This window comes from Lissotriton vulgaris, chromosome 2_2 (assembly GCF_964263255.1).
Source record: "Lissotriton vulgaris chromosome 2_2, aLisVul1.2, whole genome shotgun sequence".
Taxonomy (NCBI): domain Eukaryota; kingdom Metazoa; phylum Chordata; class Amphibia; order Caudata; family Salamandridae; genus Lissotriton; species Lissotriton vulgaris.
Window position 1 is genome coordinate 90,133,742 of NC_141688.1, and position 21,058 is coordinate 90,154,799.

Here is a 21,058-nt window from a genome sequence, read left to right on the forward strand (position 1 = left end):
AACTCAAAAAGGAGATCCACACCAATTTTTGAAAAATAAGCTTTGTTTGTACTCTATTTTAAGACCAGGATCTTCGCAATAAGGTCAGTATGTATTTAATTAAAAATACTTTTCACTTTCAAAAGTCAATACAGTGCAATTTCCAAACAGTTCAATGTTATCGTATGGAGGAAAACAATGCAGTTAAATAGGTAAGTATTGCACTTACAGCTCCTGTCTTCGGGAGCAATGGTCAACAAGGGGAAAGATTCAGGGGAGTATCAAAACGGCACTACCACCAGCACAGGATGCAGAGGTCAAAATTGGAGTTCGCACAATGCGTTTCAATGGAGACTAGGGGTGTTCGAAGCCCAACTGCTTGCAGGTAAGTAAATCTGTTGCAGGGGCCAAGCTTTGGGGTATAGACTGAGCATTGAATAGGGGTTCACAAAGCAGCACCAAACATACACCACCAGCAGCACATGGGTGGGTGGGTGCAGGGTGCAATTTCAGCTATCAGGCGCCCAATGCTTTTGCATGAGGATTCTGCTTTCAACAAACAGGCTGTAGGTGTTGCACTGTATGTTGCAGGAAGGAGACCAACAACAGCAGAGGTAAGTAGAGACGTAGAGGATTGTAGGGGCACAGTCAATTCAGCTCACTATGCACAGGCGCTTAGAGTGTAGGGGTGCCTTAAGACGTCAGAATCTTCTTACCGGAGCCGGTCGCGGTAGGGGCGAGCCTCTGGATTCAGGCTGCAGACGTTGTTGTGGAGTCCTGAAGGGGGTCAGCCAATCCTGGACTGGACGCCAGGATCTCTGGGGTACCTGGTCTGGGTTAGTAAGCCACCTGGACAAGGGCTTTAGGCATTGGGTGAAAGACTCGCGGATCCGCAGGGCACCTTAGTCCTTTGGGTTAAATTCTTGGTGACAGAACAGCTGTCCTCAGGAGTTATGGTTCTGGTCTTTTGCAGAGTTCAGGCAGTCTTCCTGGGGTTTCTGGAAGTCGTTGGCTGCAGAACAGGTATCATCTTCTTGCAGGATCTTGGAAGCTGGAGACAGGCCGGTAGGGCTGGGGCCAAGTCAGTCAGCTTTGTTGCACATCCTTTTCTTCGTCATTCTTAGGTTGCAGGCAGCAAGTTTCAAGGTCTGAGGGAGCCTCTTAAAAACTAAATTTAGGAGGCATTTTAAGGGAGTAGCAGGTAGGGCCAATGGGCACCTTACCTGGGGTGAATACACCCGCCATTTATGCCAACCTCCTGTGGGAGGGGGCATAGACCTAGGCCTAGCTGGAGGAGTCCTCAAACCCTCAAGATGGAGAGGACTGAAAAGTGTGTCTAACTTAGTTTTCTCCACCTGAGGGGTGAAGTTAGCAAAGGTGGGCACAGATCCTAGACTTTCTAAATGTTTCCACCCAAAATGGGGGTGTAAACCGGGGGCTGCCATCTGCTGCTAGCAGCAGAGGCGGTGGGAGGGGGGGGGGGGTCGCATTACAAAGTCGGCAGGCTATTGAAGCTTCCCCTTCAAGCATTGATCCTATCCTGGGGGGGGAGGTGTGACATCTGGCCAGGATGTCCATTGTTTCTGGTCTCGGAGAGCATAGGCTCTCCACACAGGAGTGCAGAAACATGTCAGTGTGTGACACACTGACTAAAGCCAGCCAGTGACCACACCAGGGTCGGCAAGTTTTCAGGGGGCACCTCTGAGGTGCCCTCTGTGTACATGTTTTAATAACTCACACTGGCATCGGTGTGGATTTATTACAAGGAGTTGTTTGGTTTTAGCGAAGCCATCATGGAGCTGAGGAACTAGAGTTGTTGAGGTTCCAGCCCATCTACTCCTTATGGTTCCCTGGCACTTATGATTTTTAAGAATTTACTTGTATTGTAGGGGCATATCTACTCATGCAGATATGCCCTCGCCTATAGTGCACCCTGCCTTAGGGCTGTGAGGCCCGCCAAAGGGGTGACTTACCTATCCCAACAGTCAGTGCTGGTTGGCATGGCACCCACACAAGATGCCATGTCGATTTTGTTGTTTTTAACCTTGTAAGGTCCTGCAAGCTGCAAGGGCAGTGGCATGGTTCTAGTGAGGGGGTTTCAGGGGATCCTCTTAAGCATCCAGGCACTAGGTACCCAGGGTACTACTTACTTGGGACTTACAAGGGGGTAGAAGTACCAATACGGGATATGTTTTAGGGAAGAAGCACTGCAACAGGGGACATGGTTGGCAGGGACCCTGTGCACCAAAATCAAAACCACATTGATTCCAGGCAAAAAAAGGGGGGCCTAACCACGTCAAAAGAGGCACTTTCTCCCAAATACACCATGTCACAAGTTTTCCTCAGTGGCAGGCATAAACCGTCTTGGTGCAGGGATGGCTGGCTGCCGAGATAATGTTATCGGCTTCAGGAAGAAAGTCTAAATCGGTCAACTGTCGCAGCTCAATCTCTACTCAAGAAGATGGAGAATTGACAGGTTCGCCTGGAGAAACCTTCCCTGCTGCTGTGACAGAAAATCCTCCTGAAGGGCCAGCCTGATCGAAGGATCGATGGCCATGCTCAACAGTTTGGAATACCAGACTTTCGGTGCCCAGTCTAGAGCCACAAGGATGACTTGGGCCTGGTTGTACCTGATCTTCTTGAGAACCCCGAGTAGGAGTGGTATGGGCCGGAAGGCAAAGAGCAGGCCTGAGCTTCACTCGATACAAAAACCATCTTCGAGCAGGAGCTGCCTTGGAAACTCAATCCCTCAGAGCTTCTGACGTGTGTTCTCGTCAGTGGTGAAAAGATCTAATCAAGGCTTTGCGCACTGCTGAAAGAGACCTTGCACCAACTCCAGATGGAGACACCATTCGTGATCCATTAAGGCGTTTAGAGAACCTACCAGATGTTGAACCACCAGGGATACACCCTGCTGTTCTAGCCATGTCCAGAGATGCAGGGCCTCTTGACAAAGGGTGCACGATCCCACCCCACCAGGTTTGTTGCAGTACCACATGGCGGTGGAGTTGTCCGTGAAAACTTGCACTAGCCCTCTCCTGATAGAGGGTAGAAAGGCTTTATTTATTTTATTTATTTATAAGATTTATTAAGTGCGAACAAATGCCCATAGGCGTCTCGGCGCTATGGCGCTATGACTCATTGCATGATTATCCGGTGCTGGTTCCAAAGGGGGATTACTGGTTAACAGCCATGTTTTTAGCCTTTTGCGGAATAGCAGAAGAGAGTGACTTGCCCTGATCGACAGTGGGAGGGTGTTCGATAGTCTGGCTGCAGTAACCGTGAACCGTCGATCTCCCCATGAGACAGTCTTGGTATGAGGAATCGCTAGTTGATTCAGTGTTATAGATCGAAGTTGTCTTTGGGGGCAATAGAGTGTCAGCTGATTTATGAGAAACTGTGGTCCTTGCTTGTGTACAGCTTTGAATGTAATGCAAAGTGTCTTAAATGTTATCCTGTTTTTAATCGTGAGCCAATGAAGATTCCGGATTGTTTCAGCAATGGGTTTGAATTTGGGGGTCCTGGAGAGAAGTCTTGCTGCAGCATTTTGTATTGTCTGCATTTTGTTAACCACACGGGTTTGAGCATTGGCAAGTAGGCCATTACAATAATCCAGTGAGGATAACACTGGCAAGCCTACCAAGGTTTTTCCGGCACTATCTGGTAGGAAAGGGATTATCTTTCTTATAAGTCTCAGCTTGTGAAATGCCGTTGATGCTATTTGATTGGCATGATCAACAAAGTTGAGGCTTTCATCAAAGACCACTCCACGATTCCTAACCCTTGGAACCAGTTTGGGAGGAGCTCCAAAGGATGAAGGCCACCAAGTGGGGAACCAGCCTGGTGAAAGTTTTCCAAAAATGACAACCTCCGTCTTCTCGGAGTTTAGCTTAAGGCAGTTGGAGGCCAACCAGTCTCCAATTGCTAGCAAGCCTTTTTGGAAGCATTCGGCCACCTTTTCTACATCATTGTTGATGGACAGCACTGAGTGTCATCTGCGTAGGAAATAAGGCTCATCCCGTGCAATTTGATGACTTTGGCTAGGTCCGACACATATGTTAAAAAGTGTCGGACTCAGGGATGAGCCTTGAGGAACCCCACAAGGCAGAGACAGGTTGGCCGACTGGAACGGGCCTAACATGACAGCCTGGCTTCTTCCAGATAGAAAGGAGGCAAGTAGGTTCTTTGCTACCTGTTGGATGCCCATCTTTTCGACACGGTCGATCAGAATAGAGTGATCGACCGTGTCGAAAGCAGCAGATAGGTCCAGTAACACGAGCACTGCTGTACCTCCCTGATCTCGGATGATTCTAATATCCTCTGCGGCTTTATTCAGGGCTGTTTCTGTGCCGTGAAATTTACGGAACCCGAATTGGGTATTGTCCAGCTGATGATGATCCTCGATAAATTCGGACAGCTGCTGGTTCATCGCTTTCTCTGCCACCTTTGCCAAGAATGGAAGTCTGGCTATGGGTCTATAATTTTTGAAGTCATTTTTATCCAGATGCGATTTTTTTAACAGTGGTTTTAAAAGGGTGTTTTTTAGTGTGTCTGGATAAATCCCTGATCTGAACATAGTGTTACATACTTGTGTAATTACAGTTATTAGGGAGTTCATGACCGGGGGAAGAACAAGGGTCCAGGGCTGATCCTGTTTTTATGGATGTAATAATATCCATTGTTTGTGACTCAGCAAGCTCTTTTAATTGAGTTAGCGAAAGTTCCAGTGGGATGGTACATGTGGAACATGTAGGAACACCGGTCTTGGACGAAAAGGCTTGATAAATGTCATTAACTTTTGTGAAAAAGATATTTGCCAGTGCGTCACAAAGGGGTTGAGAGGGAGGAAGGGCCAGGTCAGGGGTCTTCCCTGCTAGTTGCTTGGTTGTATCATAAAGTTGTTTGTTAGAGTTCTTGGCATTCTCAATTTGTTCAATAAAGAACTTTCTCTTGGCCTCAGTAATCATCTTTTTATATGTGAGAACGATCTCTAGTTACTGTTTTCAGGGGGACCAATAGATTAGTTGCATGGCCTAGCTATTCCAGGTATTGATTAGTGGCTATATTTGAATCCAAGGATATAGTGGGACGAGTACTATCCAATAATGTTTTTAATTGTACGTTGTTTATATCCTTCCAAGCCTTAAAAGGTTTACGACTAGAAACCACCGTACTATATGTGGGGGCATCCGTAGAGGTAATTATACACAAAATGGCATGATGATCCGACCATGGGAGCGGGAGGATATCTTGTATATGGATACCGTCTAGGTTAGAAAAAATACCTTCCAGAGTATGGCCGGCATCATGATTGGGATATGTAACCAGTTGAGGGAGCCCTAGGGTTTCCATATCTGATAGTAGAGATTGAGTTTCAGTGTTATCTAACTTTTCTAGATGAAAAGTGAAGTCACCTAGAACCGTTAGTGAATCTTCTATTGCTATAGATTCCAAGATAGTATTTAAATTTGAGAGGAATCCAGAGCGTGCACCTGGGGTCTTTATAGAAAAACTCCTTTAAAATTAAGCGAGGGGGTCAGAATAATGGCAAATTGCACGGCTTCACACGTTTGTGAGGGAATAAAAGATGTCCTCACCATGAAGTTGTCCAGATCAATTATTGGTAACCCACCCCCTATTTTCCCTTGTCTGTCCTGGTGGTAGACCTTATATCCTTGAGGGACGGCGATCACAAGATCTGGGTCGGATGCATTGTCCATCCAGGTCTCTGTTATAAAAAGTATATCTGTTTTCCTATCGCTGATGAAATCAGCTATATCCTGTCTGTGCTTAACTAGCGAATGAGCATTAATGAGCGCTACTGTGGTGTGTGTAGGTTTTCTATTGTTCGCCTTTCTAGGGTTGGCAGTATTGTTGATAAAAGGTATAGAGGACTTACAGTGGGGGCAGATTGCAAATTGGATCGCTCAAAGCTCCAACAGATTGATGTGGAGTCTGGATTCTGCAGGAGACCAGAGGCCTCTGATCTCCCCCTCTCCCAGATTGTCGCCCCATGCCAGGAGTGACACATCTGTCGCTACTGTAGGATCAGGTTGGGGGAAGGGAGAGGGGTCTGCCTCTGACCGAATCGCAATTCCGAAGCCATCACTGTAGGTCTTTTGCAGTTCCCTCCGAGATCTGGACCATATCGGAGATTCCCCTGAGCTGCATGCACTGGAACTTCAGATTCCACTGGAGAGCCTGCATATCCCAATGGGCATCAGACACCAGCAGGATGAAAGAGGCCATGAGGCCCAGCAGCCTTAGAATGAGTCTCACTGAAATACATGATAGAGCCTGAGACATCGATATCATAGCCTGAATATCCTGGACTCGCCGTTCAGGAGGATAGGCCTAAAACTGCACTGTGTCCAGAACAGCTCCGCTGAAAGGGAGCATCAAAGAGGGAGTCAGGTGTGACTTTGTCATGTTGATAGTGAACCCTAGCGAGTGAAGGAGGTCTGCCATACTCTGGAGATGGGAGACAAAAGCCTGGGGAGAGCCCGCCTTCACCAGCCAAGCATCGACATAGGGAAAGACTGCCCCCTCTGACGATCTCCGCAGATGAGCTGCATCCACTGCCATCACCTTGGTGAACACTCAAGGGGGGCTAGTGAGGCCAAAGGGGTGTACAGCGAATTGAAAGTGCTTGTGGCCCACCATGAACCACGGGTAACGCCTGTGGGCATGCAGGATGCCAATGTTGAAATATGTATCCTGCAAGTCTAATGCTACTATCCAGTCTCCTGCGTCCAGGGCAGAGAGGGCCTGAGCAAGAGAGCATTATGAACATCTCCTTCAGGAAGAAATTGAGAGAGCGCAGGTGGAGGATAGAATGAAGGCTTTAGCCATTCTTGGGCAGCAGAAAATAGTAGGAATAGCAACCATGACCCACGTCTGGCATCAACACTCTCTATGGCTCCTTTGGCCAAAAGAGCAGTCACTTCCTGGTGGAGAAGGTATAGGTGGTCCACCGTCAGCCTGTCATAAGAAGAGGGCATGGAGAGAGGGGTAATCTGAAGGGGAGGGAGTAGTCTCTTTGGACAATCTGCAAAACCCACCTGTCAGATGTTATGGACTGCCAGAGGGGTAGGTGATGGTGAATCCTGCCACTCACTTGGTGCCCATGATGGTAAAAAGGCAGACTAGGAGGGTTTGGAGGCTGTGGCTGCTGAAGGGGAGGTGGGGGTATGTGGACTGATACGACCACTGTCTACCTGACCTCCGGTGCCGGCCAGTACCGCATTCACAGCCGTGCAGAGGTTGGAAAGCTTGTGCGCTGAGGTAGCTTGGCAGGTATGGATGTGCCTGGACGCCCCTTCTGTGAAAGGCGGATTGAAGGTGACGGCGGGCCATGGAAATGCCCAAGGACTTAGCCGCAGCCCTTCTGCCTTCAAAGAGCCCCTTGGCCTCAATTATCAGAAGTTGTGGGTTGGAGACCATATCATATGCAGACGACACACATGTGATAGTCCCAATAGAGGAGAACCCTGCAGAAACCAAATTAAAGTTTAAAAACTGCATGTCTAACTGTATGTCTAATATAGCGAGATGGATGAGGAATTATTGCCTTCAGCTTTATTCCATCAAAACAGAGATACTGCTGTTTGGTAAAGCGGAGGAATTGTGGACCCCAGATTGGTAGCCACCAGAACTAGGAGAAGCGCCCTCCCCAAAAATATGGGCTAAGAATCTAGGCATCAGAATTGATAATAAATTGTTATGGAAGAACAGGTGAAGACGTTGTCAGGCACCTGCTTCGGAACAATGGGGATGCTTAGAAAGATCTTCCCTTGGATCCTTCTCACGCTTAGAAAACCTCTTATTCAGTCGCTCTTGGTTAGTCAACTGGATTCTGGAAATTCTTTGCTGGTTGGAATGAGGGAAGACCCGTTATAAAAACTGCAGGTAGTTCAAAATATAGCAGCCCGCCTTGCCCTCAATAAACCGGCACGCACCCCCCTCTTTATCTCTTCTCCGCCAACTACATTGGCTTCTTATCAGGAAACAAGCTATCTTCAAGCTGTTCTGTATGGTCTTTAAGTCTCTCCAGGGGACTGCCTATTTTAAGAACAAACTTAACCTTTATCAACCCGTGCGTCAGTTGAGATCTAGCAATCGCAATTTGCTCTGCACACGGAGAATGAAGAAGGCCAAAATGGGCGGTCGGGACTTCTCTCATCTAGCCCCCAGCCATTGGAACATTTTCCCCCCGAGGAGAACCGTGCCTGTTCCAACCTTTCTCTATTCAAGAAAATGCTGAAGACCTGGCTGTATTATACTGATCATAAGGTGTCCTCTCCTCAGGCGCCGAGAGATCTCCCCGGGGATGATTTGTTGCGCCATACAAATGAGTATACAAATCAGCCTGGTCTACGAAGAGACAGGAGCCATCAAAGGGCATGTCCAGGAGTGATGTTTGTCCATCCCTAGAAAAGCCAGTCGTCATCAACCAAGCATGGCATCACAGGGCCAACGTAGACGAAACTGCTCTGCCCAATGAGTTGGTGGTGTCCAGTCCACATCTAATGGTGAATTTAGCTTGTTCTGCTTCATTGGTAACGACCGGCATGGGTCTCCTCCGGGAACGTTGACAGCACCAGCGCAACCGTATCCCACAGAGCATGTGCATAGCAACCGAAAAGGTAGTTTTTACTGACCGCACAGCCAGATTGGTGGAAGAAAACATTTTTCACAGTTTTTCCTAACACCGGATGAAGCATGGTCATGGCTCGAGTCATATAACGCAGGAACGGATTGCAGGAATCAGGGGCCCAGTGCACAATATAAACAGCCTAGAATGCGCCAGTCACAGAGGATCCGCAAAAGAGAAAAAGCTAAAAAAGCATCCCAAGCCACGCAGTTAGCGGCGGACAGACAGGTCGCAGACGGAGAACTCGAATAGGGGCACAGAGTCTGAAGAAGACAAGCGTCATTCGGGGCCTGAGTTTTCGGACACGGATAGTATTAAAGGCCCGGACATAACACCCAGGCTGGCTGATGACTTGTAACTTTCGCCAACACCAAAAGGGTAAATACTTCCAACCTAGAGGAGAGCCTGCTGGGTCAGTTGGAGATCTTCATGAATATTTGGCTGCACCATAATATGTGGGGATTGCGGGCTGGGGGTTGGGGTGCGACCCGCCTCATGTCGGGCCTACGCCACCTCCCTGTAGCCCTTAAGGCGACCTGTGGTGGTGACTACAGGGTAGTAGTGTGTGGTTGTTGTGGAGGTTTGGATGGGGACTGATAATGTGTTATTGGGTCCTGTTCTGGGGGAGGGATGGGTGTTTTACAAAGTTTGGGGTTAAGGTTCATAGCTCTTGTGTGGGCTGGCAACGGGGGAGAGTTCGACGTGCCTTATCGATGGGGACATTACCTGAACTGAAATGTAGCACCTGGAACGTACGTGGATTGCATACTATGTCCAGAGGCCATAAAGTGCACGCATATTTGGTGAGGCGGGGGATCCATATAGCGTTGCTTCAAGAGACCCACCTAACTAAGCAAGAATGTACGGCATTACAGAGGAGATGGAGGGGTCAAGTGTTTGGTACAACATATTCAGCGTTTGCCAGGGGGGGTTATGGTGTGGGTGAGAGCGGGGACCCCTTTCCAGGTGACAAACACTGTGGTAGATCCGGAGGGCAGATATGTGGCGGTGAAGGGGAGGTTATGGGAAAGAGAAGTGGTGCTCTGTAGTGTTTATGCCCCGAACACAGAACAACCCCGGTTTTTAGATAAATTATCTGGCTCACTAGCACATGCTCTGGCTGGTACTGTGATAATGGGAGGGGATTTCAACTCCATAACTGATGTACTGCTAGACAGATCACACCCGCCACTGGTTGACGCCCTGGTCCGTAGAACAGCAAGACTAAGGGCAGACTGGCAAGAGAAATGGGGGCTAGTAGATATTTGGAGAGGGCAACACCGGACGATAGGGACTATTCCTTCTTCTCTCCACTACATGAGCTACACGTTAGAATTGACACGATCCTCTGTAGTCGGGCGCTGACTCCCTTGGCGATCCGCTCAGAGTATTTGACCAGGACGTTGTCGGATCATAATCCTCAGGTGGTGGCGTTTCAGTGGCAGCAAGAGAGAACTGCAATACCCACTTGGCGGTTGCGACCGGACACCCTGAAGGATCTGATTTTTTAGCACCAAACTACGTGAAGGGATTGATAACTATTTTGCAGTGAATGAGGGAACAGCAACAGCCAAGGGAGTGGAGTGGGATGCCTTCAAAGTAGTAATGAGAGGGCTATGTATTAGCAATCATGCGAAGGAGCGGAAGGTGGTGCTGGCTGATGTAGCGAAAGCAGAAGAGGGCCTGAGGGAACTGGAAATACAAAGACCAGAGCAGCCGGGGTTGCAGGAACGATTGATGGAGACCAAAGAGCGTGTGGCAGAGGAAACTGAGAGGTTACAATGTTTTGACTATAGGCAGTACACAGTGAAAGTCCATGCGGAAGGGGACAAGGTGGGGACGCTTTTAGCAAAATTGGCGACGCCAGTATCAGGGGGATGTTCGATTTTAAATATTAAACAGACACAGGGGAAGTGCTATACTCCCAATCGGAAATCCTTTCCTGTTTCTGGAGTTACTACACGACACTGTATTGTAGTCACCTGGAGGCTGGGGAAGTAGAGATAGTGGAATACCTGGAGGGGACCCCGTTGCCACAGCTGGAGAAAGAAGACGCAGAGCGGTTAGGGCGGAAAATATGATTGGAGGAAGTATGGGGGGCAATCAAGCAGATGGCTAGGAACAAGACGCCAGGGGTGGATGGGCTCCCGATAGAATTTTACGCAAAATACATAAACGTCCTAGCACCACTGTTAGTGGAGGTCTATAATGAAGCTGCGGAAAGGGGCCACTTACCACAATCTATGAGAGAAGCACTAGTGATCAACCTATTAAAAACTGGAAGGGAAGGTAGCGACGTGACTTCATATAGGCCATTATCAATGCTGACAGTCGACTATAAAATCTTGAGCAAAATATTGGCTACGAGACTATTACCCCACATGACTACGCTGGTACACACTGATCAGGCGGGGTTTATTCCGATAAGGAATACCTCGATTAATGTACGTCGACTGGTACGAGTGCTGGAATGTGGACTGGAGGATGACATGTTCCCGGCTGTACTGTCGGACATAGAGAAGGCATTTGACAGCTTGGAATGGATCTTCTTGGATAAAGTGTTAGAGAAGTTTGGACTTGGGGAGTGATTCAGGAGATGGACGGCCATTTTATATTCATTAGCGACAGCTAGGGTGCGATTGGGGCCTGTTATCTCAGCGCAATATCCGGTGCAAAGGGGCACAAGACAGGGCTGTTCGCTTTCGCCTCTGCTGTTCGCACTGGCCATAGAACCTCTAGCGGCCCGTGCCAGAACGGGGGGGCCTATGGTGGCATACTATGTAGTGGGGGACTACACCATATCTTGCTATATGCGGATGATCTGCTCCGGTTCTTGGAAGACACGACTGTGGCACTACAAGGAGCGGTGACCCTGCTGACAGACTTTGGGGCACTTTCTGGCCTCAGGGTTAACTGGAGTAAGACATGTGCTTTCCCTCTGAGGGCCGACATGCAGCAACCACCGCTGCCCACTGGACTGATATGGGAGAGATCATGTTTTACCTACCTGGGGGTCCGGATCTATCATGATACGGAAACCATGTTGGAAGGGAATGTAGGCCGCTGTATTAGGGCTTTGAGGGGCTGCGTGGCGTTCTGGGCTATGCTTCCTCGGTCGTTGTTGGGGAGAGTAACGCTGCTAAAGATGGTGGCTCTGCCTCGCCTCTTATTCTATTTCCGTACACTCCCATTCTGGATACCCCCAAGATTCTTCCGTGACCTGAGGACGCTCACGATAGATTTTATATGGGGGTATGGAAGGAGACGAGTAGCGCTTGATACACTACTAAGACCAAAATTGGACGGGGGACTGGCTTTCTACTATTTAGCAGCGCAGCTACAGATCCTCACGCAGAACGTTGCAAGGGAGTTCAGGGGTCCAGAGGAAGTCCGCGGGATGGGAACCCAGACCCATGTACTTTCTTACATTGTTATGCAACAAAAGCTAGAGTTAAAGGAGTTGACATCGGAAGAAAGAACCCTGAGATTGTGTTGGAACAGGAGTCAGCGTAGGGCAGGTGTGCTCCATCCGTACGCGCCTGAAATCCCTCTGGGCATGTTGACGGCGCTACCACATGGGGGGGGGGGGGACTGGTTGAGATTAATGGAATGGAAGGATTTCTGGCTCCAAGTGGTAGGAGACCTATATGCTGAAGGTGAGTTGTTGTCCTTCCCGGCACTACAAGACCAGTTTGTACTTCCGGATCGAAGTTTCCTGTTGCACATGGCTGTTGTATCCGCCATGAAGAAACACTGGAAGTCAGGGCAGGTGGAACCCAAAACCACGTTGGCCTGTCAGTATGTGGTGATGGCGGCGGGAACCTTCAAGGCGGTTACCGGTCTACAGTCTCGCTTGCTGCAGGAGGGTTTGGCACCATTTGAGGCACTTAGGCAGAAATGGGAAGAGTGTGGGGAAGCCCATACCGGATGTGACCTGGGCCCAAATACTGAAAAGGACGTGGAAGGGGAGCAGAAATGCTAGTTTCCAACAGGTGTACTTTTTTGTGCTGCACAGGGCATATCTCACTCCGGGAAAAATGAAGAAATATTTCCAGGCACAAGATACAGCTTGCCCCCGATTCTTGATGCCTGAGGTGGAGTTGGAGCACATGCTATGGGACTGTCCCAAGTTGGGACGCTATTGGGCGGAGGTAGGGGAACTGCTAAATGAAGCTACGGACAGACAGGTGGAGTACGACATGGCGACTTGTCTGCTGCTTTGGTTCCCCCATACGAAGAAGACTAGGATATCCAGTAAATTTATTGACCTGGGACTTATGTTAGCACAAAGGGAAATAACCGGGCACTGTAACTCGAAGGAGGGCCCCTCAAGTAGGAGATGGGCGAATGAGATGTGCAAATGGGCTAGTAGTGAAGGAGTGGTTAGACGTCGGCAGGCAACCCGCACAGCTAATGAAGTGTTTAGAAATGGCGAGAGCGTGGGAAGACTTGGTACAGACATTTAAAAACAGCTTAGAGACTGAAGACGAATGAGTTTGTAGGGTTCTGAATGGCAATTCCAGGATATACACTGTATATGGAATAAGGACGGGATGATCTCATCATTGGGTCAGACATTTAGATTAGCGAGGCCCACACCCCACACCAGTTGCAGTTAAGTGGGGGGGGGGGGAGGGGGAGGGACGATATGCGGCTGTAAGAGATGTTGACATGGGGGAGCGGCATGAGCAGTCGCCAGGCACAGGAGGTGGGTACTTTCATGCTGAACTGGGCCCACATGGGGGCTTTTGTCACCCCAAAACATCTATGAGATAGTTGGGAGGTTGAAGACAGAATTAGATGTATAGAGTCGGTGTGTGCTAGAACCTCCAAGGTGAACTACAGCGTGGACTGTCCACAGTTTGGGAGTTGGGGGGGGGGGGGGGGGGGGGGGGAGCAAGGGAGGGAGAAAATATTCAAAAAGCAGATACCAGATCCTTGACCGAATGAAGATCCTGATATCCCCTGCGCTATTGCCAGGGATGAGTGTTACCGGACCATGTGCCGCCCAGCCTCCGGGATGTGGGCACTAAGGCTGTGTAATGATTGCAGATGGGGAGTGTATGGCTGGGAGGACGGGCAGTCATATCGGTATGTACAGCTGTATGTTTCCTATTTAACGTCTGCAATAAAATTTAAAAAAAAAAAAAAAAAAAAAAAAAAAAGGATAGAGCATGAAGCTCACTCCCCCTGCAAGCAGAGGTGATAGCAACCAGAAATTCAGTCTTTAAAGTCAAGAGTTTGAGAGGACAATTATGTAGTGGCTCAAAAGGAACACGTAAGGTAAGACCAAATTCAAGTCCCACTGGGGCGTTAAGAAAGGAATAGGAGGAAATAGGGGAGTAATGCCCGTAGGAAATCTATTTACAAAAGGGGACTTGAAAAGAGAAGGCTGATCAGGAAGGCAAAGAAAGGCTGAAATGGCGAAAGATAGCCTTTAAGAGTACCCAGAGCAGAGCCCTGCTGGGCCAAACAGAAAATGTAGAGGAGAACCTCTGAAAGAGGTGCAGAAAGGGGATCCACAGCCTTTGCTGCGCACCATGCCACAAATTTGTTCCATTTACAGCCTATACTGTCTTCGTCTAGGGAAGCCTGACTGCCAAGATGACATTACAGATTCGGGGAGGAAGGTCGAAAGCTGTCAACGGTCGCTGCTCAATTTCCACGCAAGGCCCGGTCGCGCTTGATCTTCTTCAGCACCCTGGGCAGAAGTGGTATAGGCGGAAAGGCGTATAAAAACCCGCAATTCCACTCGTGACGAGAAGCATCGCTGAGCGAGTGCCACCTAGGTAATTCCACCCCGCAGAACTGCTGACATTGTGCGTTCTATTCAGTGGCGAACAGATCTAACCAAGGCTCTTCCCACTGCTGAAACAGATCTTGCACCACCTCCGAGTGAAGACGCCATTTGTGATCCATCAGGCAACAGCAGCTGACCTCGTCCACACTGGCGTTCAGAGAACCTGCCAGGTGTTGAACCACCAGGGACATACCTTGATGTTCCAGCCACATTCAAAAACGAAGAGGCTCTTGACACAGGGTCCACGACCCCACCCCACCCTGTTTGTTGCAATACCACATGGCAGTGGTGTTGTCTGAACAACTGCACCGCCCTTCCTTTGACAGAAGGAAGGAATGCCTTCAGTGCCAGAAGGATCGCCTGGAGCTCCAAAAGATTGATGTGGAGCTCGGACTCCGCCGGAGACCAGAGACTTCTGATCTCCGCCTCTCTCATGTGGCCGTCCCAGGAGTGACGCATCTGTCACCACTGTGAACTCGGGTTGGGGAAGGGAGAGAGATCTAACGTTGACCCATTCCTGGTCCGTTAGCCACCACTGCAATTGGTGTGCAGTGCCCTCTGAGATCTAGATGCAATTGGAAAGATTCCTCATATGCTGCGTTCACTGGCACTTCAGGTCCCACTGCAGAGCCCGCTATGCCACCTTGCATGATCCACCAGCAGGATGCAGGAGGCCCAGCAACCCCAGGGTCATTCTCACCGAAATCAAGGATATAGGCTTAAAAATCATTATCATAGCCAGAATATCCCGGACTCGCTGCTCGGGAGAATAAGCCCGAAATTGCGCTGTATACAGAATTGTTCCGATGAAAAGGAGCTTCTGAGAGGTAATCAGGTGTGACTTCGGCACGTTGATAGTGAACCCCAGTGAGTGCAAGAGTTCCGCCGTAGTCTAGAGGTGGGAGACGACCTTCAACAGCCAGTCGTCGAGATAGGGTAAGACTGGAACCCCTGATCTGCGCAGATGAGCTGCGACCACCGCCATCACTTTCGTCAACACCCGAGGGGCGCTGGTAAGGCCAAAGGGGAGCACAGTGAAATGAAAATGCCCGTGGCCTACCATGAACCGTAGGTAACGCCAGTGGGCTGGCTGGATGTGGAAGTAAGCGTCCTGCAAGACCAAACTACCATCCAGTCTACAGGGTCGAGGGCAGACAGGACCTGAGCTAATGTCAACATTTTGAACTTCTCCTTCTAGAGGAAGCGGTTGACATCCCTGAGATCCAAGATAGGACGCAGGCCTTTGTCCTCCTTGGGTACCAGGAAGTAGTGGGAGTAACAACCAGAACCTACTTCTGGAACAGGGACTCACTTGTTAGCTCCCTTGGCCAAGAGGGCTGGAACTTCCTGACGTGCAAGGGCCAAGTGATCCTCCGACATGCGATGGAGTGTTGGTGGCATGGAGGAAGCGATAGTCTCGAAGGGGAGGGAGTAGCCCCTTCGGACTATCTGCAAAACCCACCTGTCAGACATGATGTTGTTCCAGTGGAGGAGATGATGGTGAATCCTGCCGCCCACTGGCAACTGGTGACCCTGACAGGTAGGACTAGGAAGGTTTGGAGGCTGCTGCAGAGGGGGCACTGGTGGACTGGCCTGCCAGCTGGGCCCAAGACCCACAACGTTGGGTCCCCCGTCCACGGCTGTGCAGAGGCTGGGTAGCTTGCGCCGGCCAGTGGCCCTGGGCAGAATTTGGTGGGGCACCCCTCCCACAGCCACGAAAGGGGCGATAGGCTGAATGAACGGGGAGAGAAGTGGCAGCAAGGCCCAAGGATCTGGCCGTAGTTCTAGAGTCCTTGAAGCACTCTAGCGCCCTGCCCAACTTTGTCGCCAAACAGGTGACGGCCATCAAAGGGCATGTCCAAAAGGGTCGATTGAACGAAGCCATTGGAACTCAACCAGGCGTAGTGGCTCAAGACTAGTGACGTAGAAATCGCTCTACCCAGCGAGTCAGCGGTATCTAGCACACATCGAAGGGCGAACTTTGTTGCGTCTCTACCCTCTGAGACCGCACAGTAGAATACGGCCTGTGCCTCTTCCGGGCACTGTGGCAGCACTTGCGCAACTGTTTCTCACACAGAGTGGGCGTAACAGCCCAAGAGAGATATGGTGTTCACCGACCGCAGTAATAGGCTGGCGGAAGAAAACATCTTCCCAAGATGGTCCAGCTGCTTGGATTCCCTATCTGGAGGAGCAGTAGGAAAGGCGCCTTTGATGTTGAGGCTTGGACAACCAAGCTCTCGGGGGTAGGGTGTTGGGAAAGGAAAATTGGGTCGCCCGGGACCGGGTGGCCTCATTAAATGGCAGAAGGGGTTCCTCAGAGGTTGCTACCGGCTAAAGCATCTCAGTCAGGAGGTTAGTCCTGCCTGCCACCATAGGGAGCCCGAGGCCCAGGGCCTCAGTCGTCCTACGCAACACCGCAGCGTAGGAGGCTCTCTAAGGGGAGAAAGCATACCAGGGTATGGGGAGGTATTCAGACCACTGGCCTCAACCAACACCTCTTCCCAGTTCAGCTCTTCAAGCTGGTCTGCTAAAAGGTCAACAGACCCCTCCCTGTCCTCCTCACCCTACTCTGGCTGCCACTCAGATAGATAAGGAACGTCAGGATAGAACAGTGGTACAAAAGTACATGTCGGCGCCGGTCCGGCTCCGTGCCCAAGTTGGGATGGAGGCCAGGGTCAACACCAGCTATGGGCACACCCAGCATCGGAGCCAGGGGAAGGCACCATGAGGTCGACCGGCAATGATAAGGATCCAGGCCTGGATCCTTGGTGGCCCTGCGGAACTAAGGCCGGAGCCACCAGCCTCTAAGGCCTAGGGGCCCCTGCAGAGTCCGCGGGGCCCAAAGGCACGCCGGTGGAGTCGGGCTGCCCAAAGATGGAATGGAGGACTTCGTAAAATATAGGAAGCTGAGCAGGGGTGCACCGGCTCCTGGAAAAGGAGGGAAGCGCGGAGACGTCCTAGCAGGCTTCCAGGGCGGAGCCAGGGAACGACAACCCTCCATGTCCCTCGTCGCGTCAGCCAACGGACGAGATTAAGGTGAAGAGCGGCGATGCTTCTTTTTGAGCTTCGACTTACCTGAAGACGAAGCCTTTGCGGGCGACTGGTGGTGGCTCCGCGACAGGTCCCGCGACTGTCCCCCTCGATTGGGACCTCGTACAGCGGAGCAGACTGCCGGGCCTCCAAAAGCTTTCGGGACTGCTCTCGCAAAGACTCAAGATTCAGAGCACGGTAGTCGGAGCACGACTCGGGTCGTGGTCGCGCTCCAGACACCATAGGCACACGAGGTGAGGAACGATGACCGACATCAGCTTGTGACAGGAGTCACAAGTCTTGAAGCCAGGTCGAAGACTTGACATCCCTTGTGTACCAGGAGTCTAAACAACTTCAAAAAAGAGATCAATAAAAGTCAAAAAGGTTAGTCAAAAAGTGACTAAGGGTACCGCTCTCTGGATCTGCTCTGACTGGCGCTTAAATAGAAAGAATGGACGTCAGCGCGCAGGGGCGGCGTCTATGTAGATACGGAGACGTCATCCTGGCGCCAACGACGAACGTTGATGCGGAGTCGACTGATGCCACCACCTGAAGTGCAGGGGTATTGCTGAGAAAAAATTCTCCAGATCCAATCTCACGCCTGGGGCTAATTCTAAGGTAAGGAATCTATAACTAATAGTCTCTTTCAGATAAGGGCTACTTTAATGAGACCAATTCAAATTTAAAAAATAGTGGTAAAATTACCTTTTGACATGTCTTTAGAATAATTAAATAAATCATGAATTACAAAAACATTTAGGAAGTAGATTGGTCATATTTTGGCTGCCATTTGCGCAGGATACTCTGTCAATAGACAATAGTCAAAGTCAAGGATTTGGGATTAAATCAATAGAAACAACAAAACTGAATTCTTAACAGGCAATACGCTGAAATGGTAAACCATCCACGTCAACTGTTCCTACTAAAAAAAAAATCACTCGATATCAGGAAGAGGGTAGGGTATCCATGGCGACTCCCACCTTGTTTTGCGGATCATACGTGTTGGTAATGGTCCAAGGAACTTTTCCATCATAACCAAGTGTTCACGGTTTTCATGCGTCTGTGAAGTAGAAAAAAACATTACTTCCGTCCTGGTGGATAGGACTCAAATAAGGCAGAGAATACAGTTGAGAATGCAGTAATGTACTATTATTTATTTGTTGGTTATTTTAAAAAACGTGAATCAAGCACTTGAACTTAGCTGCATTAAAGCAAATGGGAGGGAAGGCAAAGAAATAGGAACAAGATGAACCTTTTTCAAAACACATATACACATATACAAGTAAATTGACCAACTCTCCCTTATCGCTGCCACATCTTTCAGTTTCTGCATAGGCAGAGTAGTATGGACAGGACCAACCCCCACACTCTATATTGTAAATTCAATTTTTTGTGAACCGCAAAGTAAAAACCTAGAGTACCTCAAGTGTGCAGGCTGTAGAGTTCACTAAAGAAAATAATTTAGTACAGGCGAGTATAAAACCAAACAAGGAAGGGCAGAACATCTTTCTCAATTAACATGGAGGAACGAAGGTTGGTTTGTGGTAGAAAATAGTAAAATGTTTGTGTGTAAATAAAATGGTGTAAGTGGTTGCAGAATTCTTGAAGACCTAATGCATTATGATGCAGTTAACTTTAAAAAGGTCGGAATTCAACTCTTTCCTAAATTGGAGAAGGGATAGGGTGGTCCTGGTGCAGAATGGGTTGTTGTTCTAGATCCTGCGTACGTACTACCAGCCTGTTTCTTGTTTTTTTCAGTTTTTACTCTCCTCTGTCCTGACTGCTGGTGTGCCGAGAGACACCTGAAATGATTACCTAATCAGTGAGAAAGGAGGGGGTGAAGATCCTGATGGCTTTGGAAAGGATGCCGCTGGTTTTGAAGATAGTGTGGCCCAATAAAAGGAACAAGTGGCGTTCCATCCTGAGTGGAAGCGGATTTGATCGCATTTTTTCCAGGAATGGAATAACCCTGATAAGTCCAAGAGCCAATCTGTTCTCATCATAAAGGCTAATGTGATACATTCAAAGAATCAGGTTTCAGCACCAGTGACAATTTGATTTGGAAATCTGTGTAATGGATTTAGTTAGTGTGCACTGGCTTTTGCGTATATACTACAATGATAGAGTCATGACTATTTTAAGCATAGACAGTAGGTACCAAACAGTTGGCAGTACTTGTAAAAACTGTTTACAACAAAGAGTTCATTGGGCTCAGGCAGTGTATTAGTAATGTGCTACTTCAGTACTATAAAAAAGGAATTATGCAGCAGGCACCGCAATGAATAGTAAAAAGAGGATTATTCTGTATGGAGAGTTTAATCCTACTCATGAATTTAAGTTGAGGTGGTTGATGATCCCTCGCAATTTGCCACCAAAGCGATATAAGCAGGTATCTGGGAGCAACTTACAAGGCCGCTGTGGATAACCCATTTTGGCTAAATTGATGTGGAGAGGCAAACAATGAGGGGGATCTGTTTGCAAGGTTTGCAGTACATATAAATTCGAGTTATAAGAATGCTGTGTTGTTTTGAAAGCTGTAAAGAGGGAAGGGGAACAATTGATAGGGCTATAGCATGGCAACACCTTGTGGATTGCTTGTTGGCCCCGAAAGATGACACTCAGATGTCAAATAGCTCCTTGATTTCTCAGGAGGACCTGGAGTGTGGTAACAACTAACCTTGCATGGATCATCTTGGGCAAGATTTGGAACTACTGTAGTGAACTTGGACGATGTTGGCAACTGTGGAGCACTACAAATGGCAGCTTGGCAAGGGGAAACTGTAGGTGAGGGAGTTGATGTTTGCTATTTAGAAGCTGTAGTGGCCTAATGATATGTTTGAATATGTTTTGCACTCAGACTGTACTGCCTGCAATTTTTTACCATGTTATAGGTTCTTGCTTGTAATTTTTAACCTATTATATGTACTTGCTCGACTCAATTTCACCCTATTATATGCATGTGCTTGCTTGTAATTTTTTTAAAACCTATTTACAATGCACTGTCGTAGTGCATTATTCATTTTTTGTACCGTACCCTGGTAACTAGTGCTTTATGTTTTTAATTGAAAACAAAATGCTGTTTCAAATAAATAAATTGAAGCGATAACTGAATTTGACCTTGAAATAGATGGGAACCTATAAAATTGCTGTAAGGGGCCCAACAACTGCTCACGGCCCACAAGACCAATGATGCATTTGGGTATATTGGTGGGCGAAAGAATAAATGGTGTTTCTATTTTGAGCGCACCAGACATTTGTCAGAGGACAGATTTAGTATATCAAATTAATATATTAAGAAAACCAAAATGGAAATGTTCCCCATACTGCAGACAAAGGGCCCACCACTGGCACAGTAATAAAGATGTAGACCAAACAAAACAAGATTGATCAGGTCTTAAAATGACATGAACACGAGTTTCTTCTTTGAAGAATAATGTAGGGAAGGGGAAAGAAAAGGGCTTCTGTGCTGGCTCAGTATTTCATGTTTGTACTGTACCTGAAAGAGAGTGAAGCCGCGGTAGTACTCAAAAAGGATGCAGCCGATCCCCCACACATCACAAGGCTGCGCCCAGCCCACCTCTGCAACAGTTAGAGAA

The 21,058-nt window shown here is 48.7% G+C and overlaps 1 protein-coding gene across 2 annotated transcripts in view; it reads right to left on the reverse strand.

The window, feature by feature from the left end:
* CLK3 (CDC like kinase 3) overlaps window positions 1-21,058 on the reverse strand; it is a 372,256-nt gene that overhangs the window by 107,902 nt on the left and 243,296 nt on the right. For both annotated transcript variants that reach the window (XM_086959344.1, XM_086959345.1), the window contains exons 10-11: window positions 20,959-21,041; window positions 18,443-18,522 (exon numbers count right to left, since the gene is read on the reverse strand). In XM_086959344.1, the coding sequence (XP_086815470.1) occupies window positions 18,443-18,522; window positions 20,959-21,041 (163 nt within the window). The remainder of the gene's footprint in view (window positions 1-18,442; window positions 18,523-20,958; window positions 21,042-21,058) is intronic.